The sequence below is a fragment of the Rhododendron vialii genome, chromosome 6a (assembly GCF_030253575.1).
Source record: "Rhododendron vialii isolate Sample 1 chromosome 6a, ASM3025357v1".
Taxonomy (NCBI): Eukaryota; Viridiplantae; Streptophyta; class Magnoliopsida; order Ericales; family Ericaceae; genus Rhododendron; species Rhododendron vialii.
Window position 1 is genome coordinate 14,322,296 of NC_080562.1, and position 20,926 is coordinate 14,343,221.

A 20,926-nucleotide genomic window follows, 5' to 3' on the forward strand; every position below is an offset into this window, starting at 1 on the left:
ATCAAAACCCTTTTGGTATCCGTCCTCGTAAGCCGCCTTCTTGGTACTGTCAATTTCTGACAATGCTTGGTTCAGACTCTCCTCAGCAGTTACAAGTTTGGCCTTTGCCTCGTTTGCTTCTTGTTTTGCCTTGTCTCTCTCTTTTTCTAGTCTTGAGACTGTACGAAGCAGCCTGGTGTAGTCATTCAGAAGTTTGATTCTTTCAGGTTTAGCTTTTTGAGCCTTGTAGCCCAATGTGACCATCTTTTGGATAAACTACGAAGTACCAAAAATGACTTAAATGTTAAGAAATTCAGCTACCACGAGGAAGGTAAAGCAAAGGTTATTAGAAAGTTTTAGTTACCTTGATTCCACTGATGAGACCAGTGGACACAAGCCGGTCAGAAGGAGATGAGGATTCTTTCTGCATGTCAACGGGGAGCAATAAGCCTTGCATAAGGGCCAGTGCAGTCTCTGAAGAACTGGCATTGTCCCCAATGTTTACTAGGCGATCACCCCTTACGAGTCGAGGGGCCCAGGCCTCGTGAGTTACTTGGGTGCCCAGTGAAGGAGTTTCCAGCATTGATGCAGAAGCTTGTGCATCAGGGACTCCGGCATCTTGATGCCTAGGGCGTTTGTCCCTATGAGCATCAATTGTCTCAACGGAACTGTCCCGTTCTCGAGGAGAAGAGAAAGATCGTGTTGAAGCTCCCCTGGTGCGACGAGGTGGTGGGGGAGCATGACCGGTTGATACCCCTCTACCGGCGGCACCACATCCCCAAGAAGAAACAGTGAGTAGGGTGCTAAGATTCAGGGTTGACGAGTCATAGTACCTAAATGTGGGGGAGACGGAGAGTAACCAGAGGAAGATGATTGGCTAGTATCACAAGTGAAAGCTGGTTGTTCGGGCTGTTGCTGAGAAACGACCTGTCTTTGTGAGGATCTTCTGAGTCTCAAACGGGGTAAAGGGACGCCTTCTGAGATGGGAACCTCACCTAATTGTCCGGCAATCGTAACTCTAGAAATGGATCTCGAGTTCCTCGACTGGGGAGCGGTTGAGGCAGTACTAGTGCTTGGGTTGGCAAGTCTTCTGTCAATGAAACCCTTGTAAGCAGGATCATAGCCTAGCAGGACGTTGGCGTCACGACCCCTACCAGCCGATGGAGTACCCGGCTCTCCTATGTACTTTAAGATCTTGTTTATCTTTGCTGTTCGAATATAGCTGGGTTCTCGGCGTGGACGTTTGTTAGCATTGTCCGCTGCAAATTGATAAGGCAAAACAAAAAGTTAGAGAATGCTTATGGAGGCAGTCAACAGAAAAATTAATAAAATATGAAGCAAATCAAGAGCATACGTGGTAGCCCCATATGTGGGGGCAATGAAAGCCCACTACTTGACCATCCTTCCCTAGTGGCTCGAAGCCTCCAGTGACGTAGCGGAAATTGATTTCGTGATCCCGAGCAGAGTCTGGCAGGTTTAGCACGAGACGTACTTTGAAGTAAAAAGTGTTATACTCAGGGTTAAGGGCTCGTTTGGATGAGGTATTAGGTTTGGAGGTATTTTATAAGAAGGGAGGATTGGATAGTAGGGGGTATTAGTTAATAAGGGATGACCCACATAGATGTGATGTTTATGGAGGGGGGATTAAATAGTGATTGGTTTGGATAAGGTATTAGAAAGGGGGATAAAATAGTACGTGGTTTGGATGGAGGATAAATAGGGGGTATTAGAAAGGGTGGATAATATAAAAAGCTGGCAAATGACTATTTTGCCCTTGTGTAGACCCAAAATTAAATACGTATTACTTTATATATGTATAATTACTAATATAATTAATTTTTCAAACTTAAGCTGTAATATTTTTTTTTACTAACAAATGTACTAATTTAATTAATGAAAAAGTCAGTTTTAATTTGAAAAAATTCGTGTTTTTGTTAATACAATTTCTGTTTATTTTTAATTTGTTAGAAAAATACATTGTTTGGTAGTTAAAAATGTGTCCAACAATTTTGTTAGGTGAATTCACATGTGGCGAACATATTTTATTGGTGAAAATGTGCCTAACTAATATAATAATTTTTTAAAATATATTAAATATTGTCATTTCGTTTTTTAAATGTTTTAAAAAAATACTTAATAATGGTGAAAGTAGGAAATGTTATCATTTTTTAAAAAGGTTTAATAAAACCAAAATTTTAAGATTTTTGTGAAAAACCAATATTTTTGAGGAGTAGGTTCAACAAATTATTGCCTCCAAATTAGATGGTGAATGGTGGTTGGAAACATGTGGGTGTTAGTTGAACTCATGTGAAGATTAGGTTCAACAAATTATTGCCTCCAAATTTTCTATAAATAGAACTCCATCTTCATTTCCTAAATTCGTAACTTTATTTTTTTCATCATTTCAATGGCACGCCGAGCATGGAGCGAGGAGGAGGAGGATACGTTGTTGACAAATCTTACGAGCCTTGTCGATCAGGGGGTTTGGCGAACCGACAACGGAGCATTTCGCCCTTCCTACTTGGAAGTTCTAAAAAATGAGATGCGAGTTTCTTTCCCTCAAGCAAGTATAAACAAAATTCATATTGAAGGAAAGATCAAAAAATGGAAGAGTGATTATCGCAAACTAGACGCTATGCTTAGGCGTCCTGGGTTCGGGTGGAATCCAAATGAAAACAAACTCGTGGTCGGAAATGAAACTTGGAATGAATTTGTCCGAGTAAGTACTGTTCAAATTTTTTTCAATTTTGTAAAAAGTATTGGTTCGTAAATTTTGATAATGTTTTCCTAACATTTATATGTAGGATCAAAGACATCTGAGACATTTCCGAGACATGCAATTTCCCCATTTTAATCGATGGGCTTATTGTTTTGTATCTGATGAGAATTAGAAGTTCGAAGTTTAATTTAAGGCAGGCATTGGAAGAATAAATTGAAAGTTGTGATACTAACTGGATTGACGAATAAATTTGTAGTCTTTCTTATGAATCGCAAGTATGTAATTTTATTTGAGATTTAGTACCGTTTCTCAAAATAATACAATCTTCATTTCCAAAATAGCTTACAGTCCTCTCAACCTACTTCATCCAAATTCTTAAGAGAAACATACAACTTCATTCCGAATCGAAAATATGTGCCAATAAAATACAACATACGAAACCTAACAAAAAAATTACAACAAAGTATATTGTTAGACTAGTTTTATGTTGAAATTCCAAAGCACTTGTGGATGTCGAAGCACCGTTACTTGATTGATGTTTGGTTTGAGCTAACTGCATGTCTTGAATAAGCCGGTATCTTTCCTCATGAAATGCTAACAATGCTTCTTCCGCTTCGTCTAATGTGTTGTATTTTTTCAACAAGTTCCCCGCATACCCATTAACTTGCAATTCTACGCCCGCCCAACTTGTATATATTCCCGGTTTACGGCCAACGAAAACCACCCAATACTTATCTTTATCTTCACTTCCCATCGAAAATCTATTTGGAGACAACAATTACGATATTTAAATGTGAAACAATAGTAAGAGTATGCTTTAGTTTAGGACACAATTTGGACACAACCCCACACACACACACACAAACTGCACCTCGTCCAACCAAGAATGCAGTAGCAATGCCACATAAAATGCACCTGCAATACACACTCTCTGCACCTGCTACACACACACCCTATGCACTTGCTACACACACACACAAACACACATTGCACTTGCTACACACACACTACACCCCCTCCAAAACTGCATAACCAAAACTTAACAAAACTGCAGAAACAGAACATAAGAAAACTTCAGAACCATAACAGTACATATATGTAAACTGCAAAAACCATTCAACTCCTCAAGTGGACAGATCAGAAATCGTAGTGGGCTCAGAAAATTAGTGCGAAACGCACGAGGGTACGCATGGCTGCAACCAAAAGTTGCCCCGCCAAGGCACTACCTTCATTTATATTGTAATTTTTCATCATTGCCCTATTCACAACCACTTAGAATATAGAACAGCAAATTGGACACAGCAGATACAACTTGCTTAAAATTGGACAGAGCAGAAAATTGGACACACACACACACACTCTTTGCACCTGCTACACACACACACACACACATTGCACCTGACACAAACACACACTACACCCCCTCCAAACTGCAGTACCAGAACTTAACAAAACTGCAGAAGTAGAACAGAACAAAACTTCAGAACTAGAACAATACATATATAATGTCAACTGCAGAAACCATTCAACTCCTCAAGTGGACAAATCAGAAATCGTAGTAGGCTCAGGAAGCATGAGACCATAGCCTTCTCTTATGTCATTTGGCTCAGAAATTATTCATCATAGCCATTAGTTTACAACCTCATGCCAAAACTGCAAACAGAAACAGTCTACCAAACAGAAACAAAACCCATGCCAAAACTGTAACCTTAAGGGCTCGTTTGGAAGCCACAATAAGAAGGGGTATAACAAAATACACCCTTATAATACGTGGGGCCACCTGTATTTACATGACTAAGTAACCTGCAAAAACAACTCACAAACTGCCCAGTGAACTAGCAACACAGTTGCCCACACAACTGAAATCAACAGCACAGAAAAGTGGAAGGAACAGGTCACAAAACAAGCCCGCACCTGCACACACACACTGACCCCTGCACCTGCTACAGTAGTTAACATAACCACCAACACAACTGCAGCATCACAAAATTTTCATCATAACCACTGTAACGACTCGGATTTTTGACCCAATTTTTTTTAATACAAATTTATATTTTTAAATTCCTAATTCAATAATTAATTAGATTGAATAATTAAAATATATTATTATGTGTATAATTGATATTATTTGCATTATTGTATAAGATATGTATTTAAACTTTAGATATACAGGAAATCAGTGATTCATATTCATCTCTTATCTTTCCTATCTAAACCCTAAGTAGAACTCTATTCAAACTAACTCTCCACTTCTCTCTCTCATCCTATACATAAAAGCGTCCAGATACATTCTTACCACGTACATACATGCGTCCACATACATTAGAATTGAAAACCCCCCAAATGTGGCACTTGTCCCCTATCTTTTTATCGTTATCAGTATCACTCTCCTTCCTCATTCCACCACTTCTACGCTTATCCTCTCACCTTCTTACTATCTTATTCTCTCTCATTATACATACCCACATAATCTGAAAATTGAACACCAGTATATTATTTCACTCCCAATTCTATTGTTGAGTCTAGAATAGAGAGAGAGAGAGAGAGAGAGAGAGAGAGAGAGAGAGAGAGAGAGAGAGAGAGAGTTGTGGCCATAGGTGTGTGCACACCGTGAGTTTCGTGGGCACACCGCTGCTGCGGGCCCTATCAGAGTGTCGTCGGACGCTGCCCCGAGATTTCAAAACCACCATGGCGATCTATGGGCACCGTACAACACTTATCCGAACTTAGAATCACGTTTGAGGTAGTTTTCCGGAAACCCGAAACCTTAATCTGCATTTTAATGGAGTTAGGACTTAGATTTAAAGTTTATTGAAGATGATGATCTGCTGTTAAATTGTTAATTTATTTTTAGTCCTGTTTATATTAAAATTCAGTTCGGTTGTGCTAGAATGATTAGTATTATATCCTGTGAAAATTTATGATCGTTTAACAAGTGTTTGATTGTGAAATTATTATTGATGATGCATTGTTGATTTGTATTTAAGTGGACGTTTACGTGTTTAATAAATTATTGGGGTAGATAAATGTATATGAAATATTCACAATAATATTTTACTAGTAAAAATTTATTTAGATTGTAAACAAGAAATATATTTAGATTATATATTAGTTAATCTTTAACTCTAATAAATATTGACTAGAATAGCCTCGCATAATTTTGTTGTTATAAAAATCTCATATTAATATTTAATATAGTTAGTAAATACTAAATTTAGCAATAAGTATTTTCCAATAAAAATTTGTTTGTAAAATCTATGAATAATATGATAGTTAAAGAAAATGTTTAAATAGTAGAAATGTTTTATAAAATTTCTAAATGAGAGAAATAGACTTAATTTTAAGTGTAGTAATTAATTGTTTGACTGAATATTATTTTGTTACTCGCATGATAAATTCTATGACATGATTAATTTTATCGCATGGTTATGTGTTGTTAGTACTTTTAGTTGAAATGTTGAACCGTGCGATATTTTGTTGTGGCTGTAGATTGGACAAATAGGTTCCCTGGGTGGTTACGAGTAGTGACTCATGTAGACGATGTTAAGTAAATGGAAATTGATAAAGTGTTGGAAGTGTGATTGTGTGGATTGTGATTTGAGCCATGGTGATGGCAAGGGTAACCTATGGGGTCCTGTGTTGAAATGGGTTACCTGAGGGGCCCGGTGTTGTGACGCTAACGTATGATACGTCATGGGAAGTTTCTCTTAGAGGAAGAGAATGGGTCCCATGAGACGGTTATAGTTAGTGAGACGTTAATGTATGATACGTCATGGAAAGTTTCTCTTGGAGAAAGAGAATGGGTCCCATGAGACGGTTATAGTTAACGTGGGGTAGTGGATGTCCGACCCTAATGTACGATACGTCATGGGATGACTCGATCCTCCTGTTATGGTCTTAAGTGAGAACATACTCGGTACATAACTTAGATGCGCTCACCTAGGACCCTGGTGCAGGACAAGCAAGAGGAAGGGTGGACCCATGAGACGATTGTAGTTAGTGGATGTGGGAGGAAAGGATCTCGCGGAGAGAATCCTTAGATTACATGTAAGATGATGGATAGTAAAGAAAAAGACGATGTGTTATTATTTTGTACCTTCGGTGTATTATGAATTATTATATTGTTGATCTGCATATTGTGGTATTGGGTTTTAGGATTTCTACTTAGTGAATTATCACTCAGGATACGTTTGTATCCTGGTAAATCGTTTGCTTCGGCGTTCAATTTGCCAGAGTGTGCAGGATTCCACAGTGGAGCAGTTGATACAGGCGGGACCCCTGGAATGGAGTCTGGGCCAACGTTGCTTGGAATTCGTGTCAAAATTAGAGTTGTTCTGGAGTTGCTTTTATTAAGTAAATGTACATAGATTTTTGTATTATTTTGAAATTGTAATTTTTGTATAAGGATAAATAAGGGCCTAATAGTTTGTAAAATTCAGTGTATTTTAGGGTTAATGTTTCCGAAATTCCTTGAGAAATCGGGGCGTTACAACCACCAACAGAAATTAACATAAAACCATGGCCTTCATTTATGACATTTTTGGCTCAGAAAATTTTCATCATAGCCACTAGTTTACAAAATCACAAAATACCCCAGCTAACACATGGAAGCAGTGCATGGACTACTAACAGAATTGTGATCATGTGCATAAATTAGTGGCCTAACCCACACCATAACCACACACATACTGACCTGCACTTGCACAATTTGACACACACTGATCTGCAATTGCACAATTTCACCCACAAAACTGCACTTGTAAGTCACACACACACTGATCTGCACTTGCACAATTGCAGATACTGCACTGCACTTGTAACTCACACACACACTGATCTGCACTTACACAAATTCAGACACTGCACTACACTTTTAACTCACATACACACTGATCTACCACAAACAAACACAGCTGAAAACTACAAGTATCCACAAGTACTACCTGCCCATTGGCTCAGAACAATGTCATCATAGCCACCAGTGATGATAAAGAAATTGTGCAAGTGCAGTTAAGTGATTGAAACATTTCCAAACATAGTTGGCTCAGAATAATAACTTCATAGCCACCAATAATATGCCAACATAGCCACCAGTCTTGTGATTGAAAGTTGAAGTGCAGTTAAGTGCATGCAAATACGTATTGGACATGCGACGTGGCGTATCCAATAATTATTATTATTTTTTATAGGGGACACGTGGGGGACACGCTGAGGACACTGCAATTTGGACACACCATTGGACACAGCTGAAAACTTGGGTGATAGGGCTCAGATCATGTATTTTTATTCACAAGGGTATGCATGGCTAGCTGCAACAAAAGGTTGCCCCACCAAGGCACTACATTCATTTACATTCTAATTTTGTCATCATTGCCCTATTAGGGGTACCAAAACTTATCCTCACACACACACACAAAACTGCACCTGACACACACACAAAAAAATAACTGACACACACTTAAGAACCCAAAAACTGCACCTGACACACACACACACACACACACAACTGACACAGACTCATCAACCCAAAAACTGAACCTGCTACAGAACTGATCCTCACACACTCACTCACACGAAAACTCCACCTCACACACACATTAACCAAAACTAGAACTGATCCTGCTCCCAAAACTCAAGTTGGTTCACAACAAACTGAGCCTGCTCCACAAACCATAATAGTATATATTAAGAGGCTCAGAAAAGTATAATTATAGCCATTACAATCAACACTGAATAGAACCATCACATTTTGGTACACCTCATGTTATATGCAATTACAATAAGCACTACAGAAACCAACAACTCAAAATTCCATCATAGCCATTTACTTAACTAGATTGATTCATGCATTGCATTGGAGTTATGACAGGGCTCAGATCATGTATTTGTAATCACAAGAGTAGTCATGGCTGCAACTTCTGTTACCCCGCCAATGTTTCTACGTTAATCACAACTAATGTATTCATTCATCATTGCCCTATTAATGGATTGATTCATCATTGCCATGGATCATCAGATTAGGTAGGATTTTTATGATAGTTGAATTGCACCTAATCACACAAGCACACACACTTTGCACATGCTCCACAAAGCTGCCAGTAAGTGGACAGAGGCTCAGAAATATTTCATCATAGCCTTCAATGGGCTCTGATAATATAATTCCATAATAAGGGTACTCATGGCTGCAACTACCGTTACCCCGCCACAGTATCTACCTTAAATAAGAATTTAATCGCTTCATCATTGCCCTAGTAAGACTCACTTAAGTTGCGAACAACCTGTCATGCAAACAAACTTCATATTACAATCCTAAAAGATTAACAAAATGTATGCATCAAATATACAAATTTGCCAAGTTTAAGATCATAGTGCATTAGTTCATATATATACTTCATACACCCATCATACGTAGTTCATAGATATCCTCCATTGTTCATTACATATTTGACAAACTTCATAATACATTCCCAAATATTAGCAAAAACTATGCATCCAATGTAGTGAATGTACCATATTACATTACAAAAGGTTGCAAATGTTCATTAGGGATTAACAAAAGGCTTCCTAATTATGCCACTACAAAAAAAGTGGGTAAATTACCATTCTTGCTTATAATGGTACTTTAACCACTTCAAAAAGGCATTCATTCCTCAATGCCACTAGATGGGACCATACACTTCACCGGCAAGGATGGCCTCCACAAAAGCTTGCCTCTCCTCGGGCTTAGTCCCATAGAAGTCATCCACCCTCTCTTCCGCTTGCATGATTACTGCACTTAGCTTGAACTTCTCTGTCAACGTGATATCAAGCTTCGACAACTCATCTTTCACCATCGTGCGTCGGGCGGATAGCTCTTTGTCATAGCCAAACGAATTGGCCATCTTCTCCATATAGGTACTGCTTAATTTGAAGAAATTGTCCATGCTTGCATGAATGGACAACTCTGCATCACCCATTCTTGTCCTTTTTCTCTTGTTTGGGACTCCGGCATTGACCCATGGGGAGTGGACGTGGGGAGTGACGAATGAGGTGTGGGAGTTACCGGAGTTGTAGGAGTTACGGGAGTTGTAGGACTATTGGGGAGATGTTGATCGTAGTTATCGAATAGGGCATCATAAAAGTCATTGGAGTTGTGTGGCTCCACACTTTCATTGGGAATATCCGACCGCGCCATTTCGTCATAATCTTTGGCGGCTGCCCCCGTAGCCCTATCCTTGCCAAATATGGTTTGCCAATCTTCAAAGTACGGGAAAGACTTCCCATACAAGCCTTGGGCCTTTTTAGGATTGGCCTACACAACCATTTGCAATTTTACTACGAATTCTCATGCCTTAATATTCAATTAAAGCATTGGAATTCAAGATGGGGACTTACCTTTTCATACGCATCCCATACGACTTGGTCCACGTTGATGCGTTTGTTGACCGCATCCCACCCGTATCCACTTAGGTTTGTAATGTCTACAATTCTAGCCCATACGCATTTCCAATACCTCACCTTGGAGTCAATGTGGGGGTTTGCCTTAAGGTTGCAACCCGAGAGCACTTTCTCTAACTCCTTCTCCAAATGGGTGAAGTAACCCGTTTTGAAGCCATTATCGGCCTTCCACCTCTCTGCCGCTTTAGTGAGCATGCACTTCATTAGTGCATCCTCCTCCCTTTTCCTCCAACTCCTACGTTTTTGCTTTGTAGGCCTTTCCACTTCCACTACTTCCACATCGTTAGTAGCCATAGCTGCAAATGCATTTAAAATTGGCCAACAATTGTAACAGTACGACCTTAAACATTACGTTATGAAAAATACCGACAAATTCAATAGTACGTTACAAGTTGTTCACAAATATAAGATTCGAACAAGTTTGAAATATTAGAATTACAATATTGGACACCACAAAACGAAAATACAATCAAGGAAGGATGCCCTCCACTTGTCCCCCACTATTGGCTAACCAATGGTTATACATTGTAACGACCCTGAATTTTGGTCAATAAAAATTTTGTTCAATATTTGAATTTTATTTGAATTACTTATTTTCTCTTGAGTGGCTATATGATTTCTTGTTAATTTTCGTCGTAGTTAGATTTTGATCCCGACTAGAAACCCTACTTGGCCAATCGAATTAGATTCCAACCGACTACTTGGAGGAACCGAGCAACCAACTCACCTAGTTACTAGATGAACCTTTTGGACCTTTTGAACCTTTTAAACCTTTTCCATTACCCATTGGTCCATAATGGTTAGGGTAATTTTTGTCCATTGGACAATAAGCTTTTCATTATAATATTTGACTAAAAGGACATGAAGTCTCTTCAAAATCTTATTTTAAGTATAAAAGTACTTGTACTTCTTTTATCCATTGGTCTTTAACCGCAAGGAAAATTATTATCCATTGGGTAATAGCCCTAATCTTCCTACCAAGTACAAGGTTTTATTTAAATAATCAAGATTTGGATTCTCATGTACTTTTATGCATTAAACTATTGGGGTGTATCTAAACCCTAGATTTTCTAGTACTTGTACTCTATTATAAACTAATGGGGAGAATCCTAGCCTTTTTATTTAATTGGGGTACTTGGTACCACACCTATATTTATTATAGGGCTTTTGTCACATGCTTTAAAAGGACTTTAATTATTTTATATAAAAGTTTCCTTTTAACTTTTGTCCATTGGACAATAAAAGTTAGGGGATTTATTATCCATTGGGTAAAAGGTTTAATCTTTCAACCAAGTACATGGGCTTATTAAACTAGTCATTTTTCCTAATTACCCATGTGATGAAGTATTCATATTTTATTATTAAAGTACTTAGTAGCCTTAATAGCCTTTAAGGCCTAAGATTCCTAAAATACTCTTTTATTATTTTATATTGGGGTTTTGTACCCAACTGAATTAATTTATTGGGGAGTTGATCTTCCTAGAGTACATTAGTACACTAGTTTATTTATTTAATGTGGCATGTGCCTAATTGGATTTCTTTATTGGGTATTTGATTTTGTAAATCTTGTACTTTGTACCTTTCTTATTCTTTCTTGCATTTATATATATGTATGTAGTGTACTAGAGAGAGAGAGAGAGAGAGAGAGAGATAAGAGAGAGAGAGGGAGAGATTTTGTTGTACTTCCTTGATTTTTCTCATCTTTTCAAATCCTTGGCGATGTCTTTCTTCCTAGCCTAAATCTATCTCCCATTGTACTTCTATATTTGTTTAGACCAAAATCTTGTACCATTGTCCCCTTCCTTCCAACAAATCTCCCATAGTCCAATCCAAGGACTAACCTAGCCTTGCAAGCTACCTTAATAGGCCCAAGTCTTTTTTTGCCTAATGACAACCTATGATGGACCTTTATGACACAATCCTAGCCTTTATTAGCCTAAGACTTTGACTACAAGCTAAACCTAGATTATAATTACCTAGATTCATCTAAAAAGCCTAAGATCTTACTTGATTCTTTAGCCTTACACCTAAGATATGATTGGACAAGGCATGGCTTGACATGTGAGGTGATTTGATGACTTAATGGAGCAAATCCATGGGAGATATAGAGAGAGAGAGGGCCGGCCATAGAGAGAGAGGAAGAGCCAAGAATTTTGCCTATAAATAGCACCCCATGTTTCTCATTCAACTCACACCTTCACCTAGCAACTTCTCTCTCTAGAAAAATCTTGTTCTTTCTTTGTTCTTTCTTTTGTTCTTCATGTTCTTGAGTTGTTCTTGAGTTCTTCAAGAAACTCAACCTAAGCCGCCACTAAACCGCCACCCGACCACCCTTCGATCCATAAAGTAGAGTAGTGTTAGTCAAGAAGAAGTTTCGAGAGAAACCTTTCTCTTTCGAAGCTACCGGAGACCACCGTAGGAAGTTACTCCGTCCGACCACCGACTAGACCTTCCATAGCCGACTACCGCCAAGAAGTAAGGTAGAATCCGATATACACTATCTCTAAGTATAAGTAGGATTCCTTGTCCCCTAACTCTACGTATATGTAGAATATCCTTATCGTTCTCCTCAAGTATAAAGTAGGTTATTCCTATTTACTTACTTATCGTTTGTTTAGAAGTATTTGTATTTTGATCTTTAAGATGATTATGAGTATGCATATATGAATTACTTGTATTACTTGTGGTGTGATAAAGCATAAGTGATTTCACTCCAAAGACGTCCGTACATGTGGCGTTGTGCTTTGAATAAAGCATAAGTGATACACTCCAAAGGCGTCCGTACATGTGGCGTTATGCTATACGTGGTGATTGAGCGTGATAAGTAATATAGAATTGGATGATCTTGTTAGAATGATTCATGCTTGTTTTTGTCCTGCCGCGGAGTCTTTGCATGTAAACGAGACACGAGAATCGAGAAAGTAGAAACATGACACCTAGGGTGTGGTTAATGAAGGGAAATGTTTTTCGAGGAAGGAAATATTTTGAAACAACATAATGACCGATTTTGGGTGGCATTATGTGAGTTGTGTGTGTGCGTGTGTAAAAGAAACATTTGAAAAGGGTGAAAAGTTTTGGAAACTGCAATGTGGCCGGACATGGTAGCCCATTGTGTGGTGTGTGTTGAAAAACCCAATGAGAACCCGGAGCGGCGAAATCATTGTGGGGATACTCGGGAACCCGGAGCGGCGGAACCGAGGTTTTTAGATTTCGAAAACCCCAATTGGGAACCCGGAGCGGCGGAACCGAGGGTTTTGAAATGTGTGCGTTCCCATGGGAACCCGGAGCGGCGGAACCATGGTGAGGTATGGCTTGGTTATCCGCGGTACGGAGCCAATGCAAATGTTTTTGTGTGCCAATGGGAACCCGGCGCGGCGGAACCATTGTGAGGATACTCGGGAGACCGGCGCGGCGAAACCGAGGTTGGGTGTGTAGCTTGGTTATCCGCGGTACGGAGCCAATGCAAATGATTTTGAAAAGTTGGGTGTGTTAAACAAATGATTTTGGAAAATGGTGATTTGTATATGAAAATGGAGACACGGTCTACGATGAGTCGCGTAGGAGAAACCTGGAAATCTTGGACACCAACGATAGATGATTAATGAATGTGGATGTGTCATTGTTAGCTGCGTATATACGTATCATGTGGAAATTGATGTTTTATTATAACCTATTGTCGTAAGTTATGGGTTAGTTGGTATGGGATTTTTCTGCTGAGCTTTTGTAGCTCACGGTGTTGCCTTTTGGTGACCCTGACATATTATATCGGTGGCGACGCTGGTATAATGTGTCAGACCTTGTAGATTATCAAGATGAGCAGTACACCTTGGAGGCTTTTGGAGCTGAGGAGCTGGCTAGGATGGAGGAGCAGGAGGAGCTGTAGTTAGGAACCCTAGAACCTTTTTCAATTGTGTAATTATTGAACTATTGTTGGAGTTTTGTTGTAATAAGAGCCAGACTCTATTTTGAGGTTTTCAATGAAATTGTCCTTTTAACGTACCAAAAATTCGGGGCGTTACATACATGGCAGCCGCTAGAGCATCCCTCCCCGCAGTTCACTCATTGGAACTCTCAACGTTAGCAATGTTATCATCAACAGGGACATCGTTCACATGTGCTCATTCCCACGCAGTGTACTCGTGTTCAATGGGATCGTTTGGCATCTCTCTCTTAATTAGGTTATGAAGCAGACAACATGCTGACACGATACGACATTGAGTCCTTATAGGGTAATACGAGGGAGATCTCAAAATTGCAAACCGCATTTTGAGAACCCCGAAGCTTCTCTCAATGACATTCTTAGCGGCAGAGTGTTTCATGTTGAAGAACTCCTCTTTGCTTATTGGCATGTGACCTTGCCTCCAAATGTTAATGTGATATCGCTGTCCACGGTATGGTGCTAAAAAATCGTTGCCATTGGTGTAGCCGGCATCAACAAGGTAATATTGTCCTGTAACGAATGGAAGACAACACATTGATCGGTGGATAACTTTAATAGAGTCAAAGTAAACTACAACTTAGGATATGAAACATACCACGGGGAACTCTAAGACCGTGGGGTCTTTCCATGGCGTTTCCAAGGATTCTAGAGTCTGTGGCTGATCCTTCCCAACCAGACAATACATAGACAAATTTAAGGTCCCGGGTACAAACACCTAAGACATTTGTAGCAATCTCACCTTTCCTCGACCTATATCGTGGCCTGTTCGCGGCCGAGGGATTTACTGGCACGTACGTCCCATCTAAGGCCCCAAGACAATTCTAACAAAAGTGGACAAGAGTATTAACGTAAGTGAATATGTGGAACTAGAGGAAAGCTTGACAATGGATGACATATGGACAATTCAAAAGGACTATACCTGAAACCAATTCCACCTATTGTCTTCGTAGTTAGCAGGTACAAGGTTGGGCGTCTCTAAGAGCATTCGGTGAAGGCGCAAGACAGCTTGGAGTACAGCATTAAAATGCCTACTTATTGTCTCAGTAGACCTATAGAATACAAATTTTGTACGCCTCTGCTTTGTATGGTGACCGAGGACCCATAAGAATATTGCTACCCTCTCCTCGAGACATATGTTGTGTGAGTCGGTTAACCCAACACCTCGGACTAAACAACACAATCTCAAAAAAGTTTGTCTATTCACCCTTAACTGTTCATGGCAATCCGTGTCATTACCCCTTACAAGCCTATTGATGTTGTTTACGTGCGTCTGGTAAAAGTCTGGATTCGGAGACAACTCCGGACGACGAGGGCGAAACGTGGACGTGATGAACATGAACAAACGAAAAACACCAATGACAGCGTTCATAAAGGCCTGTAATGCCATCAATCCCTCTTGCTCTTCTCTTCTCCTTTTCTGTTTCCTATTTAATCTTGCCATCCTAAAAAACACTTACAAGGTTTAGGGTTTTTAATGAAAATCTATTGTTTGGATCCTAAAAAAAATAATGAATAGACATGACAGCAAATAACCTGTTCACTACAAAAAAAAGGAGAAGGAATAGGTAGACATAAAAAAAAAACTGCTTCACCAATGAACCAAAACTAGTGTAGGGTTTTTAATAAACTATCACCTCCTTATCAATTTAAAAAACTTCTATGTCTTAACCCTTTAATGTCAATTTAAACTTAAAATCCATCATCTATGCATATATCTGTCACATCAAATAAACAAGTAACAAATCCGTATGGCTTTCCCTCAAGACCACTTTGAGCAGCCCATATTATCATGGGTCCCAAGGAGTCAGATTGTGCAGTGGCATTTTATCAAACATAACATATGCATTACCCATGGAACCATGTTTCTATCAATTATAAACCCAGTATAATCCCCATCTCATAGCATGAGAAAAGAAAATGAACTCCATGTATGGATTTTCAAACCCAACAGTACTATAGCACCCAATTATTTCCAATCCGATGGAAATGAAAGTCCGGTAGAAGTGTAGAACCAATTTTCTTTTGTTCATCCCCGGTCGTGTCCTCATTTTTTTGAATTATAGTGTTCGGCTTCGTCCTTCTTACTCAATGGCGAATACATAATTGCAGAAGAGTACACTAAAAAGATGTTCATGGCCTCCATTGTATTTTGGACACATGCTTTTACTAAGGTAAAATATGTGGAAGCAACAAATACTTTATTTGAACAACAAAAGAGAGATTTTATCAATCGATAATGAGAGAATGATTAAAAGTGACAAAAGCGAAAAGCCATCACAACAAAGCAATGCATCCCAACAAGGTCCGCGCCCAATGCATGCCCTTGCCAATCATATGTATGGCACTTGATTTCCAAAGACTACAAGGTTGGCTAGATCATCCTTTCTTTTATTGGACTTTTTGGTACCATATTTTAATTTATGATATAGTCAATGGGTAGAATATTAGACTTACATTTCCAATGATATAAGCAGTCCTAGGGTATTGCACACGGAAGTTCTAAATCAAAAACACAATATAGATTCAACACAATAGCAAGTCTGTGAGAGCTTTCCGTCAACAGCCTATAAAAAGTAATTGCCCACAGATGTGAGAATCAGGCTGCGATAAAGAAGAGATCTCCAATGTAGTGGGAAAAAAGGTTGGCACAGTGAATAGCTACAAGTATATTGTCATGTTTTTTTTTTGGTACAACGCAAATGAGAACTTAGCTTCCAAATAAGAGCATGTATGAAATCATTTCTGCAGTCGATTTTACAATCTAGACTACGAAATAAAAAGTTTAAAGGCAGTGAGTAAAGTCATCAATTCTAACCAACTTCAGAATCAGTGTGGTGAACTTGAGTGATTTCTTGGAAATATTGATTTGAATCTGACCAAGCAAATGAAAATTTTCACACATGAATAATTCGTTACAAGAATATTGTGCCACCCAGTAAAGATTCACACAATAGAGAAAAATTGCTCACGGACCAATTATTAAACATCTGTGAGATGTTGAGTCTAGACAGCTAAAATCCTTATCGTCACTAAACCACTACATACATTCAGATATAGGGAAGCATGCTTTTAATTCAAAGTTTGAGCAAACTGAAAAGGGCACTTTTAGAGTTGTTACGAACCCATTGCAACTAAGTTTTCCACCAATCATGAAAATACTCATCATTTTCATACTGCTTCAGAGTTTCCTGATTTGAAAACATCTTCTTTGGTGGTTACACAACAAATAAATTCCAAATGAATTTCCAAAAATTGCTCCACAAAACCAAATCACAAAAAAAGAATAACCAACCAAGCCTTACTAGTCATCGTTAAACATAACAATCCCTAGATTCTTCCCATGTCATTCTACCCTAGTCATATAATGCACGTGCGTAGGGCTGTAAACAAACAGTATGAACTGCTTCTTCCCACATTTTATAGAGTCTCCGTTTGCGACCTATGAACACTACGTATGTCCCTCCCTGCACCTCCTAATTTCTCATCAGCAAAAATAAAAAGATCTTCCCTGCGCCTAATTTCTGATCACCAAAACATAAAAAAGAACAGAAGGGTGTCAGTTTCAGCCCTTTAATGTGTTCATCCCTCAGTTTAGGGCTAATTTCTTTCATGAGCTTGATAATTGGCCCAAAGTTGGATCTATATGAGATTGGTAATACTTTTTAGCAAAACCACAAAACCCACATACCAAATGGAACAAAAATATTGCCAAAAAAAAATTCAACAGAAAATAGAACAGAAAATTCTACCAAATTGACCGAAGCACCCAAATGAATCGAACTCTCAAATTGACCAGCACACAAATCGAACATAAACAGTGTAAAAATGATCCCTTAACACTCCAAAAAAATTGAACAAGGAAGAAATATACCTCAATGAATCAAACGCAAATCGACCAGCACCCAAATCGCCACAAACCTCTTCTTCTCTTTCGAACAAAAACCCTACCGAGAAGAGTTGCGACAGAAATGGTACCTGGGAGTCGAAACCCACAAAACCCACAAACCAAATCAAACAAAAACACAACCGAAATCATAAATCAACACAACTTGTACAGAAAAATCAACAAAAACAGGAAAAAGTCAAAGAACAAGAATTACCTGATGAATCAAACTCCAAATTGACCAAAGCACCCAAATCGCCACACTTCTTCCCTTTCAAATAAGACAGAGAGAAGACTGCGTGACAGAAAATGGAGCCTCAAGAGTGGAAAAAGGGGATTACGAGGGGTAAGATCGTCTGAGATTAGGGGGGATTCGACATTGCTACCTCAAACCCTAGCTATCTGCAATCCCCCCCTCAGCCTGTATAAGGAGGGATTATGGAGTCGGTGGTTTGAAGAATACCCCCGGTAAAAACCCTTCCCAAACCAGGCCATACAGGTGGCCCCACGTATTATAAGGGTGTATTTTGTTATACCCCTTCTTATTGTGGCTTCCAAACGAGCCCTAAGTACGATGCTGTACCACCATTGGATGTCCCATAAGCCTATTTGAGTTCCCAGAATCCTATTTAGGGCTACAACCCCATTACCAGTCTAAAAACAATAGTCGAAACTTGCATGGGTGTGAGTCGGAACCAGTTTAGGACTTGGTGAAATAATGGGTGGAGGAAAAAATGGACTCAACCCTCGACAATAGCTACGATTGGGATACACATCCTATCCCAAGTACTAGCATCCCTATCCGCTCCCAATGGGGCAAGTTTGAGTCCTACATTATCAGGAATGTTATACTCTGTCCTAAATGCTACCATTGCAGCGGGGGTTTCACAGAGTTTCCTAAATTTACTAGGCTTGGGACCATTTACATCTGCCGTGGATATACTCGAAGGGAAAAAAAAAACTCAGAAATGGGAACGAACGAAGCCCTAGAAACTGACGAGAAGAGAAAGAAATCTTAGTGGGTAACCCAAGCAAAGAAATAAGAAATCTTACAAGATTAATGAAAGGGATCCCTGTGACATGAACGAGTTGCAAACGGCGGCGATGGCAAAGGAGGGGATGTTTTTCGCCTGGATTCTAGAGAGAGAAAGAGGAAATTCGGTTTTTGGTAAAAGAACCCAGAAGATCCCTTTTTTGGGTTTAAGGGTGTGCGATGGAGACGAAACGTCTCCTCTGCACACCGTTACGAAGAAAGTAATGGAAAGAGGGTTTTTGAAAGACGCCGTTTGGCTGAAACGTCAGTCAGAATTAAATGAGAAGCGTATGAGATGTGCCACGTGGAATTACTACTTCGAGGAAATGATGACTATGCTTTGTTTGGTTTGTGTTTTGAAATTTTGTTTGAAAAATAGTAGAAGTAATAAGTGGAGAGAGATAGAGAGAGAAATGTTGGAAGTAGGGAGAATCTAGGGGGAATTTTTTGAAAAATTCTTTTTGAAAAGAGAAGAGAACAAGGCAAACCGCCAAAAACATCAAAACAATTGAAACCATGACTGCATAGGATCAAAAAGTTCGGCTTGGAGTTTACTTGTAGCTTTACCTATTGCCCCCGAACAGTGGCAACAACCAAAGCTGGGGAGCAATTGTAAGGAGGTATTCCCGAACAGATAAAACAATGGCCGAACACGGGGTACGAAGGATCACGGGATAAATACGATAAAAACAAAACACCATGAGCAGTGATCGACGATATAAATAAATGGTATGAGAAGTCATTGGTCCAAGCTGTTTGTTCAGCATAAAGGGACATGAGACGACATTGGTCCAAATAGCTAATAAGGAACTAGCTACATGTGAGGTGATCGGTCCAGGCGGTCTGTTCGGCGACGAGATAGCCGAACAAGGAAAGAACTCCAGTCAAGAGTAGGAGCAGAGGAAGTACTTTGGAAGATTCCAGAACCATAATATCCCGTAAGGGATGAGATCCCGAGAGTATAGGATCTGGAAACGATACCTAACGAGAATGGGATGTTCGACCAGTTATGAAAAAGAGTCCTAAAAGGACTCTTAAGTAATAAACTGATAAGGGAACGAGAATCCAAGATATCCAGGGTTTCCTATACGAGATAGGAATCCTAGGGCAACAGGGATGCTTAGGCAACAAGCATCTATGAATCTATAAATAAAGAGGTAAACCTAGAGGTAAGGGGTACGCAATACATTGCAATCTCAAGACATTCCTACTGATAAATAGGGTTTTTTGCTAGTACGTATACTAACATAGGCATCAGAGGGCCTTTGCCACAAGAGGCAAAGGTGCACTCACCCCTTGTCTGTTTTGCAGATTAGGGTTCTGACGACGAATTAGGGTTCGGGTGAAGAAGTACGAGTAGCCGTTGCAGGTTAGTGCTATTCTGAGCACGAATTGTCTTCATCCCCTTAAGCTGGTGATGACGGACCGGAGACAAGCCTTTTTCAAATCAAAATACAGAGTAACGTTTCGAGTTCGATTCCTTGGGTGACAGACCTTCAAACAGAAGTGGCAACTCTGAATTGAGCATTTCGTCACGCTCTTTCAAAAGAGGGCGCACCCATTTGTCTCGCAATTTTTGGGGCATGTGCCCACAGTGGCGACTCTGCTGGGGACTTTCTACATTAGTCTATACTTAGAGTTTAATACATTTAAGAACAATCCTTCAAAAGTTTGTCAAAATAGTGAGCTTCGCGCTGTTGAAGAATGGAATGGTGATTAAATAGGATCCTCATATCCGACCAATCCTAACTGGGACTTTTTCGCTTGTTCGCTTGTGTAGTTTTCTCCAAGTATCGATTAATAAAGAGAGCCACATTTTAAAAGGCATTTGCAAGCATTGCGATTCAATTTCATTAATCAAACTTTTGGCATCTTCACTTGCATCGATGTTGGCTAGCCGCGTTGGCGTGTTCTAGGTAACCGACACAGTTTACT

At 39.4% G+C, this 20,926-nt stretch overlaps 2 protein-coding genes across 2 annotated transcripts; one reads left to right on the forward strand and one right to left on the reverse strand.

The window, feature by feature from the left end:
- The first annotated feature begins 2,352 nt into the window (after window positions 1-2,352).
- LOC131330344 (uncharacterized) lies at window positions 2,353-2,905 on the forward strand. The gene is made up of 2 exons (XM_058363890.1): window positions 2,353-2,698; window positions 2,784-2,905. The coding sequence occupies exons 1-2, from the start codon at window positions 2,387-2,389 to the stop codon at window positions 2,868-2,870; spliced, it is 399 nt and encodes a 132-aa protein (XP_058219873.1). The 5' UTR covers window positions 2,353-2,386; the 3' UTR covers window positions 2,871-2,905.
- A 6,694-nt stretch (window positions 2,906-9,599) lies between these two features.
- On the reverse strand, window positions 9,600-10,429 carry LOC131328424 (uncharacterized). The gene is made up of 2 exons (XM_058361370.1): window positions 10,073-10,429; window positions 9,600-9,989 (listed from the first exon to the last, which is right to left on the reverse strand). The coding sequence occupies exons 1-2, from the start codon at window positions 10,427-10,429 to the stop codon at window positions 9,600-9,602; spliced, it is 747 nt and encodes a 248-aa protein (XP_058217353.1).
- Window positions 10,430-20,926: the final 10,497 nt, after the last annotated feature.

Bases quoted from the DNA above. Each gene is read 5' to 3' on its own strand.
- LOC131328424 (XM_058361370.1), bottom strand. From the start codon at position 10,429: ATGGCTACTAACGATGTGGAAGTAGTGGAAGTGGAAAGGCCTACAAAG. The intron at 9,990-10,072 runs GTAAGTCCCCAT...ATGGTTGTGTAG, and splicing joins TATGGGATGCGTATGAAAAG to GCCAATCCTAAAAAGGCCCA.
- LOC131330344 (XM_058363890.1), top strand. From the start codon at position 2,387: ATGGCACGCCGAGCATGGAGCGAGGAGGAGGAGGATACGTTGTTGACA. The intron at 2,699-2,783 runs GTAAGTACTGTT...ATTTATATGTAG, and splicing joins CTTGGAATGAATTTGTCCGA to GATCAAAGACATCTGAGACA.